Raw genomic sequence first — 20,395 nt, 5'->3', positions numbered from 1 at the left:
CATCCGAAACATCAAAATACAACAGACCGCGATATAATTTGCTGAAAAATAGTTTTATTTCATATGTCAAAGCTATAAATAATTGAAGATAAAGCTGTTGACTAAACACGTCATACTAACGAACATACTTTCTTCAGTGTAAGCGCGGGCGATGGGCAGTGCCATGTAATGCATTCCGTTCAAGAACGTTCGAGACTCGCGGCACCCGCTCTTTGCACTTAGTAATATTCCACTGACTTTTTGAAATCGTGACGTGTATGCGTATATACGGATGTGTGGGTGCGGCCTGCGCGTTGCTTCCCGCCGATTTTTGTGGGCTTGACCAAGCTACGTAGTAGTTAATAAACAGGAAAAGTATTAATAACCGTTTTGTATGTACCAAAAACATTGGAGTTAGTTTTACTAGATCGACGAAAATCACATAAGGTTTAATTTTTAGTTTATTAAATAATTCATTGGTGTCAAATAAATGATTGATGTTAAAAAAATTGTGCAATTTTAAATCAAAATCGCATGTGTTCGTTGCCGTAGTCACGTTGGCAACATATCCAACCATTGACCGTGTTTCTGCGTGTTGCTCTATGACGTATATCTGATGCAAAAGCTAGCGAGCTAATGTTTGTGTGTGCGTTATTCGGAAGCAGGGGCAGTTAACGTATGGTTTCTAAGCTTGGAGTACTGGGCGTCTCGCGCCCAATGTCTCCGTTGTTTATTCCTTGCGCACGTGATCTGAAGCACGCTTGCCTAACCATTTTTTTTTTTAAATTGTTAGGAACTTACGCCACAAGTAAATTGATTTACGTGGTCGTATAATATGAAACAATTTACTACCTATAATAACTGTAGTGAACCGTCATAATTTTTATAAATAAATAAATAATCTTAATAAAGTTTATCGCCTTAAAAAAGTTAATATAAAACAACGAATTACACACATTAATAATGATTAATAACTGAAGCATGAATGTAAACACTTCAAATATGCTTTGTGTTAAAACGCTTTCATTCCGAAACTTGAATAAAAAGTTGATTTCTTTGTTATCATTTGAGCGTAAGCATGAAGTTCCTAATAACCAAATTTTTAACGAAATATTCATGAGTTATTACTTAGGAAATCTGGCGTTAATTCTGCATACCGTCTTTTTTAACATACAGGATGATTTCAAAGATGTAAAGGTGTATATAACTTACTTGCCTTCAATTAATGTTTGGGATACGTTATCCAAAATCAATACTTTCTAAAATAATAAGCAACGTAACGATAGTATTGCAAGAATAAGCGTTTGTATTGTCAAAAGCTATTGGCCTGTCGAATTCGAACAGAGGCAATAAATTGATATAACATAATTCAAAGTAATCACTTTATACAGGTTGATTGAGAATCAGCGTAAAAGCTTTATAACTTATTGCTGACAAATGATCTATACAGTCATCCCTTTCAAACTTTCCCACCAATAAACATGTACATTTTTTATCTGCAACACGTCTGACCGTTAATAAATTTTCCTTACAATTTTATAGGGCTCTATTATATTATCTGATGTTAGACTTACATTAAACGTGTGTCTGAATGCTTGTTGTAATTAGAAAAATAAATATACGCGTTTACTAACAAAACACACAAAGTCGTAAAGCTAATAAGAAAATTGCAGTAGTTCGTTTGCGTGCGATACTTGTTATTCGAAGCAACGAGCCCAGTCTTAAATGAAAGGCATACCACAATACAATTAATGAAGCGTCCGTCCGCACCGGGTTTTACAGGCCACGCGCTCGCTATGACGTACACGCTCCGCCTACATTTCAACATAATCATAAATACTATTGTGGTGGAAATGACGTGAAGGTGTATGTATATTAAAAAAATGTGCTACGCAGATAACAGTTGGACTTTTTAAAAAACTATCATGTAACTTTAATATCCTCCTATGGATTTTATGAAAAAAAAATATATACGATTTGTTCAGTAAATATTTAATCGGGTAGTATGTGAATACTGCGTCTAATAAATATTATTTTATCGATACCAATTTATTACACTTTAGCCAACGACTCTTTTTTTCATAACTTTGATAAGTATCACCAAGGCCAATGAAAATCATTATTTGAACGATTGTAAATTACAATAAATTCAATTACATTCTGCGTACGTTTACTTTATAATGAATCATAACAAAAAATTAGCATGTATTATAATCATTTTAGCTGTAAGGCGTCCAGTGCTGGACACAGGCCATCCCCTTATATTTACAAGACCAGTTGTTATCTTTTTTAATTTCACATGAATTATTACAGCTAAATTCTACAAATCCAAATATAATAAATTATAGACAAAATCTGATTCTAATGTATTATGCAAATATTTAGTTCAGGTGTACGTTCAGAGACGCCCGGTCGTAGTGTGCGTGTACTCACACAAAGGTATACACACAGACGCGGTGTAGCACATTCGTACGTTCACGTAAGGGGTTTGCGCGGAGCGAGCGGGGAGAGCGTTGACGCCGGCGACTGCCAACCTCCCTATAAAATACGGCGCTGCCATCTGCAAGTTTCAATAGATAACTTGAGCTCTAAAGAAATAGATACGTGCTGCCAACATTTTCGTGTGTTGAGCGGGCCTGAAAAATACTTGGAATGTTGTGCACCCTTGCAGGACAGCGACGCGGAATAAATATTTAATTGCATGAAAACCAACCGGTTTTATTTCTATTTACATTTCGGCTAAATTAAACTGTGTCAAGTCGCGACTGTAGTGTACGTTCGCTTTCCGGTCGCCAGGAGTTACACATCCTCGAATAAAATACGTGCGAATGATGTGTATTATTTAATTGGTGATTTCTCGCGAATCTGGATTATATAGAACTTTTACAATTAAGAATAAAAACTGTTTTTTCAAGTGTTATATTTTATAGACATTATCACTTCGACGTTCCTTGACGTTATTTAAAAACTATACTTAAATTTATATAAATAAAGTGGTCAAAATGAGCTTCAATAAGAACAACCCCAATCCGATGGGGAAAATCATGGGATACTTGAAGCAGCTCTCCACCGAAATGGTAAGTTAATATGACACAATACTTTTATACACTATTTTTAATTTACTAACTGGCGTAATGAACACACTGAAAACCACAATTATTTTAAAACATGTAATAAAAATTCCGGACTTCCTTAACTACTGCATAACATTTTTTTTATTTTGGTAACGAAAACTCTGGAACGAACGTGACACGCTGCGTAAAGCGACTGCCTCGATGTGCGGTCGATGCCGTCTGTTGCTCGGCAACCAGTTTACCAAATCATGCCCTGTATTTGTTTGGAATTAGAATCTCTAAACGAAATAAAATTGGAAAAAAAAAAACTAGTGGTAAACACACGCACTAACAAGGTCGTCAACAAATAGACAGCCTCCGTCTTTGAAATATTTGTTTCGTTTTTCAAGCGAAGTTATGTAGTTATAACCTTTCAATATCCTTTTAAACATAGTATTATAGAACAGTTTAAAAAATTAGAAATATAATCATTAACATGTGATGTTATTATTAAGTTGAAGTCCAAAATATATAGAGATGAGGTGTAATTTACACCAACTTAATTTACCCTTTTGTAGTGCCATCTATCGACGAAGTTGTAAACATATAACTTATAAATCTATGTGTCTTTCAAACAGTAAGTGTTGGTATTATTTACCGGTAGATGGCATTGTATAAAACAATTAAGGAATTATGAAATCTAAAATGAAGAGATGATTTTGGACTTTTGGGATTCGTATTTCAATGTGAAAATAACACACAAAAATGGACAGCATAAACTTTCATGCAGGTCCTAAGTTTTGCCATAGATTTAAAAATTTGCGTATTGAAAATACATTTTTGGTGAAGTCCCACCAAAAATATAAGGAAGATATGTTCGTTAGTTTTAATCTTAATTTCTTTTTTTACCTGGCTTACACTGCTGCCCTAGCGGCTATTGTACAGTCCGCGGGATCGAGGGGTCAGAGCGTAGCTTGTATTTAACATATTAGTTTGGTCTGAAATGATAATTAATCGCAAACCGGTATTCAACTTGTCATAGTTAACAAAATGTTCAACACTAACATTTCTTTAATTCGGTTTCAAACCCGGAAAAAAGTAGTCCTTAAATATCTTTTGCGACATATTTTTTAAAAATCTTATTGAAATTTTTTTACGACTTCCTTTCATAGTCAACTTGTTAATACTTACTTTTAGATTGCGATTAATAAAAACTAGCAAACTTGCAACCAGCAACTACGTAACCGATAGAAAGAAATTAGTACAAGCAAAAAATGTAAATTATATATTGTTTTCACGTGATTTATAATAATTATCAATAAACTTTTACACTTTTCAATTAGTGTAAAAGTAAATTATTAACTTGTAATATAAACTAGAACAATACGATTTAAAACATTAGAAGGAATAAATTAATCATTAGAATAATAAGATAAAATTGAGCAAATAATGATAAATTGGGACTACATTTACATTAAACGTACACTATATTGAAAGGATTTTTTGTCTTGACATAATTTATACGTTATTTAATTTTTTTTTATGAAATAATTGCAAGCACGTCGCCAGCAGTGCGAACTTTAGAATGTAAATGAATGTTTCTTCTTATCAGGCACGTGCTACTTGACCCATTAACGCAAAAGACCGGGAAACCGACACAACAATATAGAATTTCTTGAAATGCCAATTAATAACCATATTTCATAAAATTCTATATCAACCTTTATAGTTACTAAATTTGACTCTGAAGTCTAATGACAGAAAGTACTTGTCACTATCAAGGATTTATTTATTATGTTTTTTATACAAAATATCCTAAATCTATAGTAAAATGGTTCGTGATGATGAATTGCATAAAACTGTCTCTAATTATAACACATTTCATAATGACGTCTTTAAGGTAATGGCTATATTTTCCCATAAAACAATATAGAAATTGTGATATGATATATTTATACTCGATGAAAATCATTACAAACCTTTGTAGCGGCTCGTCAATAGAAGAGTTTATGTATTTTGTTTCATAAACATCATTATACTCGACAGCCGTCTGTCTGATGCTATCAATAATCGATATAAACAATCGTCTGCTACTGGTCCATTATTCGAGGAACCTCCGTTCTGGATAGTACCACACTATCGTTTTGTCACCACGTTCATTACAAGGAAATTATATAAAAATTAATCCTGTGTGATGTCTGAGCCAGGAATTGTCGTGGTGATCGGGTCAGGGTGGATGTTTTATGTATCATTAGGTTATCATGTATATACTACGATAATACGGACAGTAGTTAATAAAGCAATGTTTTCTTAAGCCTGACCTCAGTCTCGGTTGCTTCTTATCTTCTATATGGTTCACTTACGAACATAAGATAGTAAATATAATAAATGGGGTATATTTGCGGATATTAACATCAGTATTGACTGTTAAGTGAGCAGGACATATCATACTATTTTAAGGAGCAAATTGTTGGTAAATATTCAACATGAAATTAAAATGGTTTTTATTTTTACAAGTTTATTAATGAAATATTTATTTGTTATCAGGGTGGGAGCGAACAGACCCGGCGCGGGCAGGGTGACGAAGAGCGCCTTTATCGAGCCAGGGGACAAAAGTACGCCAGGGTGCCATCTCGGCCTACATTATCAGCATCTACCACCTGCACCTCGTTAGCAACCTCGTGTGGCTCCCAGGGAACTCTCGCACCTAACTACGCAGCAATTCCAGAAAACGTTTCGACAGAGAGTAGCAGTGAAGACGAACAAGATTCCTTTGAGAAAACTCGTCGCCATTTTCAACAGTTGCGGCAAATCAGTTTAGGAAACGAGTTTAAATACAAAATGGAAATGGAAATCAAAAGTGCTAAGGAGGAGAATCTCCGAAATTCTGTGCCCTTCGTAAAACAACTAAGTACCGACAGCAACAAAGTTAAAACCGATTACACAATCAATGGGGACAGCCAGCCGTACAGCGCTCCGACTACTCAACGTCTCTTCCTTTGGACACAGGTTAGATTACTATTAATGCATTGTAAAATTAACTACACGTATTTAAACAATTTAATTTGCTTACTTAATTACAGAGTAACATTAATGTTGATACTTTGTAAAATTTATTTCCAAGGGTGTGATATTTTATGCATGAGGTATTAGAACCTAAAAATAGAACTTATAGTAGCTAAATAACCATTGGATTCTTTGCATTTCTGTATGTACACTAAGGGGTTAAAGGAAAAATCCATATTTATGAATAGATCAACAGGGGTGACGTACATATAAGACCAACCCTACCTCTGAACTTCAGCACTTTTCAAGAATACTTTCTGTAACTACGTCTTATCGAACGATCCCAGAGCTTTTGTAAATGGATTTTAAAAATACATATTAATCGATAAATTAATAGATTTTTTAATTTAGTGATACGAATAAAATTAAATTTGAAAAATGGTTTTTAAACAGGTCATAGTTTTTAATTACCTATGCTTAACTTTATTCAAATAATAATTATTTAAAACTACTTTGTTACAGATATTTGCGGCTCTCGCTGTTTCTATGGGTTCAATGATAGTCGGTTTCTCATCAGGCTACACATCACCGGCACTTACGAGCATGAACGCAACTTTAGTTTTCGGAAAAGAGGAGGTAAATATACATTATCTTTGAGATGCCATAGAAAATGTAAAAGATGTTAATAATTAAACGTTAAAAACTAAATTAATTTCATGGAATTTATTGAAGCAGAAATTAAATATTTTAGTCTGAATCGAGACAATAATGTGTTATTTTGTTTTACAGAACAGTTGGATCGGTGGTATAATGCCGCTAGCAGCATTGGTGGGTGGAATTTTAGGCGGTCCCCTCATAGAAGTCATCGGACGGAAGTTAACTATAATTGGCACCTCGATACCATTTTTTATTGGATGGATGTTAATCGCCAATGCAAATGGAGTGGCGATGGTATTAACGGGACGCGCTTTTTGCGGATTAAGCGTTGGAATCGGCAGTCTTGCTTTCCCTGTTTACTTAGGAGAAACGATCCAACCGGAAGTTCGTGGATCACTAGGATTACTACCAACTGCGTTAGGTAATACTGGAATACTACTGGCATTCTTTGCCGGCATGAAGCTAGAGTGGAGGGAATTAGCTTTTTTGGGCGGTGCTCTTGCTATTCCATTTTTCCTATTGATGATAATAACACCGGAAACCCCACGTTGGTATGTTACAAAGAGACGCGCAGAGGATGCCCGCAAAGCTTTGCAGTGGTTGAGAGGAAAAAATGTAAACATTGAGAAGGAAATGCGAGAACTTACTAGATCACAAGCGGAATCTGACCTTGTCCGCGGTAATCAGTTCAAACAACTGTTCACAAAGAAATATGTGCCTGCGGTGCTTATCTCTTTAGGACTAATGTTTTTCCAACAACTAAGTGGTATAAACGCAGTCATATTCTATGCCTCAAATATTTTTGAATCTGCAGGCAGCACCATTGATCCTAAATTATCTTCAGTCATCATAGGAATTGTGAACTTTATGTCAACTTTTATTGCAACAGTACTTATTGATAGACTTGGAAGAAAAATACTTTTGTACATTTCGTCCGTTTCAATGATTGTGACATTGGTAACATTGGGATCTTATTACTACCTTCAGAATGTTGGAGTCGATGTCACAGCATACGGATGGTTGCCACTTGCCTGCCTCATAATATACGTGCTAGGATTCTCTATTGGATTTGGACCCATTCCGTGGTTGATGTTGGGAGAGATTTTGCCATCTAAGATCCGAGGAACAGCGGCATCGTTAGCGACTGGCTTCAATTGGACCTGCACTTTCATTGTCACCAAAACATTCCCAAATATAATCGTAGCTATATACATGCATGGAACTGTATGGCTATTCTCTGTGATATGCCTAATTGGGCTATTCTTTGTCATTTTCTTCGTGCCAGAAACTCGTGGTAAGAGTTTGGAAGAAATAGAGAAAAAGCTTACAGGCGGTTCACGTAGAACAAGAAACATTAATAGTAACAAACAAATGCAAAATGGTTGTTAAAACATTGTGGGAGTAAGCTGGATTTGGTGCATGCTTCGGGCCGGAGTAGAAACTCCTTTACCCAATATTTCGAATTTGAGTTAGGACAAAAGGGGGGAAGCGGTGATACACGTGCAGGTGTACGCAGAAGACTGACTTGGATTGTAATCATATATTTTTGTAAATCAGTAGTTATATATAGGAAAGCACTCGTACTTTAAATATAAGTAAATTATAGTTCCTTTAGATGTAATATATAGCAAATTTCACCATTTTTAAGCATAAATAAAATTTTAAGTGTATGGATTAAATATATCATTGGTGGTTCCATTAAAAGCCCAGTATCTTTTAGTTTTTATATATATAAATATAAAAAAAACATGACAAAGCTAAGGACTAACAGAATGTACTTTAGAAGTTTAAACTAATAAATGTACTTTGAAGCTCGATTTAACTTAAAAGTAATGGCGCTGTAATATTTATAAGGATAGAATCATGCGAATACGTTTCCGTATATTACGGAGGCATTATTTATTATATTTGTTACTATTTTAAATATAAAAATTAACATATATGTGACTTTTATTTATTCGTTTGCTTTATATGAGAGAGGACTTTTCAAGTGTTTGTGTGTAATAAAAATGCCTTTGATTGCTAGGGAAAAATTGCGTTGGGTCTTTCTGAGTAACCAGTTATGTTAGGTTACATACGCCGGAAGGAATGAGGGTATCAAGCACGTATTGCATACTGGGAACAAGTTTATTCCCGTTTTCCGATCATACTGAATAGAAGCGTTGATAGAGCTTCTTTTTGTCACTCCGTCACCCAGCGCTAAGGCTTTCCGAAGTGGTAGTAGTGATATTAGCCAGTCAATAGCAACCGATTAAGTCGACGTTCGGTGTTGTCGAGCGCCCTGCTGTCGGGGTTCTAAGCGGGTGTTCTTGTCGAATAACAGCTCAAGCCAAAGTCCCCTTGTGGGGGCCCTCGAGTCTAGCTATTCCATGGAGCACCAGCCCCTGCAATGTAAAATAAGACTTTGGCGACTGTAGTGGCCCGAGCCGTGGCTCCTCCGGGAGCTCTTGCTACCTTAACGGAGGTCTTAGGTTTAGGCGCCCTCTACTTCCTGCCGCCTCGAACCAGCAAAATTCCTCCGGTCCGGTCCAAAAAACTATCCCCTTTTTATAGCTGTATTACATATGTACTTATTGTTTTAAGACATGGTCTCACAGTATTCTACATATGCATTAATTGTGTAACCTTTAATTATTCCACAATATTCTTATTGGGCATAATTAAAATTTTTCAATGTTGACTTCTGCTATTAGGATAATACAAATATTGTCAAAAATATAAAAATCTATTTTTCGGATTTTGGTTATGTGAACTAAAGGAAAGTCTGTTCAGCAGTTATTGATTTGACACAAGTTCTGTTTAAAGAGGCAAAAGTAACAATTCGACAAGATATAGCTACAATAGAATTGGAAAAGATGTATAAAAAATGAATTTCATTGCAAAAATTTCTTTAAACTTTTTTTATTTTCGGATCTAAAGAGAGCTCTTAAAATAGTGAGAATTAAATATATGTAGAAACGCTTTATTACACAACAATAATCGAAACCAAGAAATTATCAAGCTTAAGACATTTTTATGTAGGTAACTGAAAAACGCAATAAGGAAAACAAAGGTCTCTACCATATTGTTTTAGGCTTCGATTTTTAGGTGCGAAAATCACCTGTAACATTCTGTTTAACTATTCCAGAAGTTTCTATTAGTATAGCCCTAAGAAAAAAGGGGATACGATGGCATGGAAACAGCTTATCTCAAAAACGAAGAAACGACTGAGAAAGGGAAACAGTTCGTAGCTTTTTTTAAATAAAATACATATCAAGTCTTAGTAAATCAATTCAAATTTAATCGCTCCAATCAAATACTATGGTCGAGTGTTGGCTTTAACAGAAACCTTAACCAATCTAGCGATGTCCAAGCATTTGTCTCCGTTTTATAGGCTCTAATAATAATACGATTTCCAGAACTAGATGTAGCTACCATCGCATATACGTATTTAAATGTAGCCTTAGTATGTAGTATAAGAATGAAGAGTTACCCTCTATTACGTAGACACTAACCTTCGAGTAAAAAGAAGCGAATTACTAGACTGTGTACGATAACCTTATGTCAAAGTTCAAGAAACTAATGATGAAGTGTTGACTTTTTGGTTTTCATCATCATCATCATTCATCTTTATGATTTCTAAACATAAAGTTTCAACAGGCCCGGTAGGAAGAGGCCTACATTAAGCATCTTCTGACAACCTTAACATGGTCGTCCACCTTGGGAGTCTTGAACGTCTTACACTACGCTTGTTCATCCGTGGTCACTACTCCAGAATCTTAATACTTCAACGCCCGTGGGTTCTGTGCGCTACGTGGCCTGTTCACTGTCGCTTCAATTTGACAATCCCCTGGGCTGTCGTCAGTAACTATTACGTTATCAAATCAGTTTGTCTCCAAACCTCCTTATTCCTTATTTGATTTCGCAAAGATATTCTAAATAAAGCGCTCTCCGTGGCTCGTTGAGCGACTGTGAGCTTGCCAAAAAGGCCCGGAATGGGATATCACATTTCAACGCCGTAAATCATCACTGATAACATACATTGTGCGTTCTTTGATTTAGATGACTTTGACGAGCTTCAGATACAAGTAGAGTCAAAATTGATACATTTTCTGCCGGAATCAATTTCAAGGGACCCATTTGTGTAACGCTAATTAAACGACCACCAAATCATAACTCCGAAATGAATGTTTTAAAACACGGTACCCTTCGCATTTAACGATAACTTGCAATTACGCTTTGTTAATAGAACAACATATGCATCATGTACATACATAATCGTTTAAAACATCCTTGATTACGTTCATAAATTTTGTTTATCGATCGATCGTCAAAGCGCGCAGTAACATCACGTGTGGGAATAAACTGATTAATTGTTTTTAATTTCTCGTATGTCGCATAACTACTGTTATAGTAGCATTCCATTATAGCAGTTTTTAAATAAAAATCATAAAGCCGTTGACTGGTTACAATCTGGCATTGATCAATCTCAATCTCAATCTGGTATTGAGGATAAAGTTTTAAACTAAAATTATAATGAAAAAAAAGATATACAACTCAATAATTTTACCTATCTTGGTACCAGCGTTTTGGTATTTTTTTGATACTCTTATATAAAGATATTACTGTTATAAATGGCAGTATGTAAACGTGGTAATATTTTTTCAAAACAAATCGTCTCTTATGGAAATAAAACACCAGTGAGAAATAGCGAAGGGATAACTTCAAGGTTCAAATCGCACTGACCGTTTCAAAACTTAAAATACATTTCTAATATTTTTTATCATAATAAACCGTATACCATTCTAAACATTTTAAAACAGTTAACTAAATACACACATGCTTTATGCAAAAAAGGACTAATAGATTTATTCAAAATGTTCTTTAAAATTTTCTCAATGTTATAAACCTTTATTGTTAGTCGTCTAAAACAAATATTTCTGAAAACTTCATGTTATAACGTTTACAATTACAGTTCTTCAAACCAAACACTACAAAAAACATTATCGTAATATTTTTGTTCTTCAGTCCATTGGCCAAGTATATATTTTTAATGAATTTTTGGAAGTATTTCTTTGTTCATAAATATTTCTAGGCATTTATCATTCTAATACCAAAATCAACAATTATATACACTAGTATTTAGTCGCCATCGACTGACTATCAATGAAAATTGTATGGTAGTATAAAATAACTTACTAATATTTTGAGCAATGAATTGCGTAGCAACAATATGGGGAAGCCGATTACGATAAACTTTGCTTTAATAAAAGAAGACGAATAAGAAACTGAAGAAGATTTAATGCCTATGCATTCCAAACAAAACTAATGTCATAAAACTTACAAACCGCGAAACGTGTATAATTTTAGTCAAATTAATTTTCTGCTTTGATAGAGAAATCATTCATTGAATTCTTCACGCAACGAGTGTACGTAATAAGAAACGTTGAATTTCAAACACAACACGACCACTAACGAAATTGTAGCTTGCCGGCGTCAATTTGAAGAAGCACATTGTTTTGAATCGCACAGCCTCGAAAGCCAATCAGTTTTGTCAATCAATTTGTGCTCATATAAATCGCGCCGAGACCAAGTTAGAAGCTTACTTCTTCAGTCGCCTATGCCGGACGGGTGCAGTCCGTTTTCAGACATCATTACGTAAAGAACTTATATTTGAAAGTTAACTTTACTAATAAAAATGAAAATATTAATGAGAGCGGACACTCATTACAGTATAGTGGTTAGAGACAGTGAATATGAAGAACCAAAATATACTTTCTCGCAGGTGTGTATTGTAATAAACCAATTAATTAAAAAATTATGTAGCATTTTTTTTAAAAGTTTATATATATGCATTAAATTGAACATTAATTTTCTGGTATAATTAGCAGTACATTATAAAGAAAATAAAGAAATTATTGTGCATGGTTAGAAGTATTTTTTCCACTAAAGGAAAGATATGCGCACTATAATTCAAAATTAATATTTTTGGTGATATCACTAAATAAGATTCAAATAGATATACCATTAAAGTATAGAAAGGAGGCGATAGACTGCAGTAATTACTTAAAATATATTTATGTTCATTAAACATTTCTTGTTTAAAACTCGTACCGCGAAGTCTTCTTATACTTTGATATAGAGTTTGCGTTTATTTTCTCAATGGTTATTTTCACGATTTTTAGGTTTACAAGCTTTTTTATGTAAATCAATTATTAAGTTATTTATAATTTATTCGGACAGAAGCCTAATTTTTAAGAAAGTTAAATAACACGAATACTTTTTAGGCCCTTAAATAGTCAATGCTCAACATCTACGATGTTATTTACTGTAAGTATGCGTAATAGAAACAATCAAAGTCGATGATTGCTTAAATTAGCTGTAGGCGGAGCGCACACACCTCTATCTTTAACGTCATACATGGTTCGATCAATATTAATTAGAACAATACAATTTTTAGTAATGAAGATGAATGGTGATTTATTTACTAAACTTTATTAAAGAATATTACAATTTATTTCAAGTAAAAACATAGCCAAGATTTATAAAAGTTTTGCTATTTTTGATCGGCTAAACACGAAGATTCTGACAAAATATTTTATTACGACCAAAAGGACAGATTTTTCGTTAATGTTCCAAATTCATTTTAAGATTTTAATATTAGTTCAATTTTTATTTTGACTTTTCGGTCATACGTAATCTGCATTCCGGGACTATTATTTTATGTAAAAAAAGAGTAATGAACGAGATAATGACATAATTAACAACTTATAAATACTAACTGGATGTTAGGTTCAAGAACGCGAATTAATCTTCTTTGTAATTGGATGATGAACACGAACCTAAAGAAATCATCAGTTAATTTATTGTTGTTGAAATCGTATTAATTCTTTTATTATTGTCATGTATAATTATTGTCATTTATCTCAGTAAAACTGTGAAAGATACAACAATAAAAAAGAGGAGGATACTAATGAAATCTTTAGTTATATTTGGACAGGCCATAAATGTTTTTTTTGTTGACTAGTACTTTCTTTTTTATGTATATTTTGTTCTCGTGACAACGTAGCGATTGTCGATGTTACTCTATCAAGCAGTGAATATCACAAGTATAGGAATTTGTAAAAATCGGCCAATGAACTGCATACTGTATTAACGGTACTATTGCTAAAGTTACAACGATGAATACATTTTATTTTAGTTATAACTTTTAATTATATATAGCCATATCCTAATTACAATGTTAAAAACATTTTCAGGTATTAGCCGCAGTGGCAGTGTCTATGGGCTCTATGATAGTAGGCTTTTCTTCCGCTTACACTTCCCCCGCCCTGGTTACAATGGAGAACAGTACTTCAATATCAGTCACAGAAGAACAGGTGATATTATTTTTCATATTTGTACGTCGCGCTTTATTTTAGCATTTAACAAAAACTGTTTTTGTACAATTATAAATATAATAGCCATTTCTACCAAAACATATACCAGGGATGGCCAACCTGCGGCTGGTAAGGCACATGCGGCTCTTTGAAGGATTATTTTTGGCTCTCGATAAATGTACCCAACAAGCTCCCTTTTCATTTTATGTCATAATATTTAAAAAGTGTGATCGAGAAAATCAAGCACTCGCCATTATTAACTTAACCAGCGTCTGACATAATTACTGAAAAGTGTTTTCACTCTCATTCATTATTCATCAAACTTTAAAGACTTTTTTGTACCAATTGTTATGTTTTCAACAAATGTAAGTTCTGTTATTTTTTTTAAATAATTTTTTTGCATACTTTTAATTGCGTGAATAATTAAAAATATTGAAAAATGCCTCGTTTCAATGAGGTTGGCCACCCCTGTCATATACCGCCATTAACGTATACGTAAAAGTATGTATGTGTGAAATTGAATTACAGTCAAGTTCTAATACCGTAGCAAATGGCTACATAACAGATTTCGATTAAATTAAAGAAAGAAATCTTTAATGAGGTGTAAGTTGAAAATTGCTCAATTTTTTGTCTCTTTTGCCAGAAAATTTATAGTGACTGAGAATAGTCAACAAATAAATTTTGTCTATAAATAGAAAGAAATTTATAGTGATTTAAATTTAAAATGAATGAAGTTTTTTTGCGAAAAATTACCCTAATTCAATCAAATATACTACAGTTTTTTTTACATCTAGCATCTAACTCGCTGTACTTGAACTTCAAGCCACGGTTAAAAAGCTTTTAATTATTAAAATTATTATAATGCTCAACACAATAACATGTTCATGTGCCGGGTTTGACTATTTAAAGACAATACGTAAGAGCAAAATATGTCAAAACAATTACTTTATTATCACGCGATTTTTTTTTGTTATATTCTGTTATAAATGAGAAATGTAGCAAGTAATTTGAGCGAAGCAATACACAGTTATGTTATGACATTACAATATCTACAGGGATAGATACGTATACAGGGATTGGAAATTAGAGTAAAAGCTTTAAAGAATTAAACATATAGCTGAGATACTAATAATAAATAAACTAATGATTACATAGTAATAAAAAGCGTTTTAGAAATTCGTATTACTACGTATTAAAATTAAATACTATTTACTCTATCTATCCTTGTAGATCTTATACTGCCAGAAGATATTGGGGGTTATATTAAGGGTTATAATATATATAAGGGTTGATATTAAAGGTTACAAAATGATCTTCCTGTATGTATAACCTAAAAAATCATAAAATACGAAAAATCTCAGCATTATTAAAAATATGATTTTAAATATTTCTTAAAAACGATTACAACTACTTGTCGGTTTAATTGAATTGTCTTAAATGTGCTAGCTGTAGGTACTTTTTACTTTTTTCAAAATAACTTTATGGTTTTTTTGATTAAAATAACGCAAAAAAAATTCTTTCCAGGCCAGCTGGGTCGGCGGATTGATGCCTTTAGCCGCACTTGCTGGAGGAGTAATAGGAGGTCCATTGGTTGACTACATCGGACGACGCAAAACTATATTGTTTACAGCTCCACCATTTTTTGTTGGATGGATTTTAATAGCTACCGCTAATATTGTACATCTAATATTGGCGGGACGTGCTATCTGTGGTTTATGTGTTGGTATTGGTTCTCTGGCTTTTCCTGTATATCTTGGAGAGACAATACAACCCGAGGTTCGCGGTACACTTGGGCTATTTCCGACTGCTATTGGGAATATTGGAATTTTATTATGTTACGTCGCAGGCAAATACCTTGATTGGTCACAACTAGCTTATCTCGGAGCTTGTTTGCCTATTCCATTTTTAATACTCATGTTCATGATCCCAGAAACACCACGATGGTACATTTCACAAGGGCGGAACGAAGAAGCACGAAAAGCATTGCAGTGGCTTCGTGGTTCTCACACTAAAATCGATAATGAAATTCGTGACATAGCTTTGTCAGACGCGGAAATAGGCAAAGAATCGTCTGTTGCTGAAATTTTTAGCTTAAAATATATGAAATCAATATTCATCTGCTTAGGTTTAATGGCTTTCCAACAGCTGTCAGGTATAAACGCAGTGATATTTTACACGGTCAAAATATTTAAAATGTCGGGCAGTGCAATTGACGAAAATTTGTCAACAATTATAGTGGGCCTAGTTAACTTTATATCCACTTTCATAGCTACAGCTTTGATAGACCGGGCTGGCCGAAAAATGCTCTTATACATATCTTCAGTTACAATGACTGTAACGTTGGTAATACTGGGTACGTTTTTCTACGTACGTGACAACCTTAATTTGGATGTATCTACATTAGGATGGCTTCCACTTACTAGTGTCATGATTTATTTATTAGGGTTTTCTTTAGCATTTGGACCCATCCCCTGGTTGATGATGGGAGAAATATTGCCAGCAAAAATAAGAGGTGCCGCCGCATCAATTTGTACTGCATTTAATTGGCTTTGTACGTTTACAGTTACTAAAACGTTTCACAACATTTTAGTGGGAATAGGGCCATCAGGCACATTTTGGTTGTTTGGTTCTATTTGTTTTATAAGTTTATTTTTTGTGGTAATTTGCGTACCGGAAACTCGAGGCAAAAGTCTTGAGCAAATAGAAAACAAAATGATTGGTAGACCCGCTCGAACAAGAAGAATGAGTTCAATAGCTAATATCAAACCATTACCTTGTGGTTGCTAGTATGTACATTCATTATTGATTATTATTAAATTATGAAATATTGTAAAAAATAATTAAAATCCTTTTGACTATTGACCTAAATGTTTAATTTCAAAACACTGTATACAAAAATTGAGACTGTTGCATATCTTTAAACATAGAATTAACACATTTACTATTTAGTTTTTCTGATCATTATTTTACAATTAACAATTAAAAATAACATTTTATTTAAATTTTACTCCACAGTTTATGATTAGGTACACAGCTATTGAGATTATTGTGAGCTATTAATTTAAAATACAGATAGTATTTACTTATAAAAATGTATTTTATTAACTATCAGAAGAATTCATTTCACATTTTAAAAAAATGTTATAATAACCATCACACCATTGATATACAGGATTATTTCTTATAGGTGTAGAAGCTTTTTGGTGACAAATAAACATTCACACCTTTGAAGCTTACACCTTTACCTATTCAATGTAACAATATTGAGTTTTCTAGAAAAAAGAAGATAATTGATAGAAAGTAGTAGTAGATATAAGCGATTATAATTTATAATTTTTAATGTATATATACATTTCAACACAATATTAATCATATACTTATTAAAAAATGCGGAAAAACTACATAGAGACATTAATAAATAACTAATGAAAAGTCTAAGTATTTGTAATTCCTCATATTTTTAATATAGAATCTTCATTATTTGAAGAGTAGAAGCTATATGTATAAGGAAGTAGAAAAGCCAGGAGTTTGTAATAACTATGCAAAAATAAAATATTAATCTTCTTAGCATAAGATACAAGATTTTTTACTATTATTGAATATTACTAAAATTTATTATCATTTTAATGTTCACTTATATTTATATTTACCTAACAACACATTTTTGTGCTTAATGTGTACTTAAATGTTTTAGTTTTTATTTAGTGATGTAGCTAACTATATTATTCACTCATTCTTTTTTAAATTCATGAAAAATAAATTTGTAAAAGGAATGGTTAATATACGAACTTAAGTAGTTTTAAAACAAATCAAAGAAAATTGTTGAAAAATGAATTTATTTATTTAAGATTACATTTAGTTGTTAAATTGTATTAAATTAAGTTTGTCATTATCAAATAAATCCACTTATTTATTTTTAAAATAGTTTTATTTTAGTGTAAAATTTGATAATATAAACATTTAAAAATATTACCTTTCATAACATAATCTAAACACAGTGTGAGCCTATGGATAGGATATGGATAGGTATAACATTGTATTTCAGTCAGTTTTCATTAAAAAAATCAAGCAGTGTATTTTATGTAATGCATATGACTTATCAGCTTATCCTTGTTCATCTTGTTGGTACATAGTGAACAATACTATATTTATTATCATTCTTATTGTTGCTGTCACTTATGGAACCCAAATTTTATTGGCGTTAATACTATTAGAATGCATTGTTTTAAAAGATATATTTGCCATATGACCAATTATCAGGTAAAAATAATTATAAATTACTAAACATGTGCATCACACTAAGATCTCTTACTTATAAGACAACCTTTCCTATATTAATTTTTTTTTATCTTGCAAATTAACCCTTCCAAAGTAGAAATTGCAGACAAAAAAATGCAAGCATTCTCTTTATCTATTGATGTTGAACTATGAGTATGTATGCAATTAGTAATTATATGCCATTTTCTAACAAAAGTCAAAACTGAATGTAATAAAATTACATGCGAGGATATGTAGTATTATGACAATACTATATTTACAAACCAGCATATTTCTTCCAAAAACAAACAGTGTCCATTGGAGATGTGTAAGCAAAAAAATCAAGGATAATTCTTGTCAGTCTCAATAAACAGCTTTCTTTTATTTCATTGGGATTCAAATGTCAGCGATACATGCAAAATTCTAAACAATATGTTATTGGAACAATCTTAGAAATTTAATCAACAAGTAAATACTACAAATTTAATTTGTATTGACTGTAGATGGGTAATTAAGTTACTATGTAAAAATTAATGTTGAGAAAATTGTGTAAAAAAAGAATTTATGACCTCGAAACATCAATAAATTCAACATTTATACATCAATTTTATTTCTTGTTATAATTATTATGTCTTGCATAGATTATGTATTAATTAGATGAATCTGTAATTGGTAACCGAACTATAAAAATTGACGATTTAAACTAAGAAATCAATGGTACTTATTTAAAATTTAGGTTTAATTGTTCTATTATCAATAAAGCATATATATCAATAGATTTTACATGACTCGTTAATGAAACTGTAATAATGAACGAATACAATTATTTACTGATGCTTATTACTCACTTTTTATAATTTTAAATGACTTTAAAACAAAAATGTAAATAATGCAAAGAAATTCTTTAACTAAACTTAAACTTAAAAATTAGCAGGCATAATAGGAATTATTCTAAATGATGGAGTAATAAATATTTATAAGGTTTCAAAGATATGTTAGAATAACAATAACATTTTGATGAGAAATTTGGATTAACCATATTGCTCACTGTAAATTGATGTTACACACTTCTATTAATGTTTTTAACTATAAAGGTACATAAATATAAATTTATTCCCTAAAAGTTATTTTATTTCTTAAGTTAAGAACCAACCTTATGGAACCCCTTTTCAAGGTTTGACATACAGCAATATTAATTGTAATATAAATGCAAATAGAACAGTTCCATGTAATGATAGAGATATGAAGAAATTCAATTTACTTACCCATAACCTGAACGCGGCAAATAGCACAAGTATCACATTCTACATCCCAGCTCCACATAGCGACTGCATTCCACTTCTTAAGCGTGAACATTTTATCTGACTTTTGACCTTCACCATCACCACGATCAGGTATTTCGCAATCTTCTCCTGACATTTCCAAAAAACTTAAAGATACCCCAAAACTGTTTTTTGGTTGTGGTAAAAGTAACTTGTTTATTTACTAATACATTTACGAAGACTGATACAAAAAAAGTAAGAAAATTGTACCAATAATAGCAAGTACTAAAACATAACTTTTATTATTCTTAACTATTTTTTAATATTTCTGTCTTTATTTTGTAGTAAATTTACAGATAAACTAGAAATACTTTAATCATAACTTACTTTTTACAGCTACGGTCTAAACAAAGTAAAACACGAATGTCAAACACAACGGTAATGTCAAAATAACAGCATTATTTATCATTGCCTTTTGAAACCTTTATTGACCTTGAGAATTTATAAACATCAAAGCCTAATCTATTTTCCATGGATTTTGTTATCGCCTAGAAAATTTGTTATTAACGCTTGTTTTTTAATATTCCATCAATTATATTATTTGCTAATACTAAACTTTAACTACAGAGAGAAATAGATAATTGTTAGTCAATAGTAGAACAGAATTGTTATTAATTAACACTGTGAATTAAAAAATCTTGGAAATGTAAGAAACAATTGCAGAAAAAAAAGATTGTATGAATGCCTAGTTTGTCATATCTATTTTATTGGTTACAACATATAAATATTTATAATACCTTATTACTTTGCACCTAAGTATCTT

The 20,395-nt window shown here is 32.3% G+C and overlaps 3 protein-coding genes across 3 annotated transcripts in view; 2 read left to right on the top strand and 1 right to left on the bottom strand.

The window, feature by feature from the left end:
* The window catches only part of Roc2 (Regulator of cullins 2), a 36,072-nt gene extending 16,255 nt beyond the window's left edge, over window positions 1–19,817 (bottom strand). The window contains exon 1 of the mRNA XM_068770490.1: window positions 19,576–19,817. Coding sequence (XP_068626591.1) covers window positions 19,576–19,729 — 154 coding nt within the window. The 5' untranslated portion in view covers window positions 19,730–19,817. The remainder of the gene's footprint in view (window positions 1–19,575) is intronic.
* On the top strand, window positions 2,572–8,606 carry LOC137926787 (facilitated trehalose transporter Tret1-like). The gene is made up of 4 exons (XM_068770488.1): window positions 2,572–3,056; window positions 5,580–6,041; window positions 6,561–6,674; window positions 6,828–8,606. Exons 1-4 carry the CDS (start codon window positions 2,982–2,984, stop codon window positions 8,082–8,084), a joined length of 1,908 nt encoding a protein of 635 aa, XP_068626589.1. The 5' UTR covers window positions 2,572–2,981; the 3' UTR covers window positions 8,085–8,606.
* On the top strand, window positions 12,317–17,080 carry LOC137926788 (facilitated trehalose transporter Tret1-like). Its single transcript, XM_068770489.1, has 3 exons — window positions 12,317–12,459; window positions 13,934–14,053; window positions 15,578–17,080. Exons 1-3 carry the CDS (start codon window positions 12,373–12,375, stop codon window positions 16,838–16,840), a joined length of 1,470 nt encoding a protein of 489 aa, XP_068626590.1. The 5' UTR covers window positions 12,317–12,372; the 3' UTR covers window positions 16,841–17,080.
* Window positions 19,818–20,395: the final 578 nt, after the last annotated feature.

The sequence above is a fragment of the Battus philenor genome, unplaced genomic scaffold (assembly GCF_028537555.1).
Source record: "Battus philenor isolate CCGP_79_NKW_IND1 unplaced genomic scaffold, ilBatPhil1.0.hap1 SCAF_3, whole genome shotgun sequence".
Classification (NCBI taxonomy): domain Eukaryota; kingdom Metazoa; phylum Arthropoda; class Insecta; order Lepidoptera; family Papilionidae; genus Battus; species Battus philenor.
The sequence above is the reverse complement of the archived record's forward strand: the minus strand, read 5'-3'. Positions and strand labels throughout refer to the sequence as shown.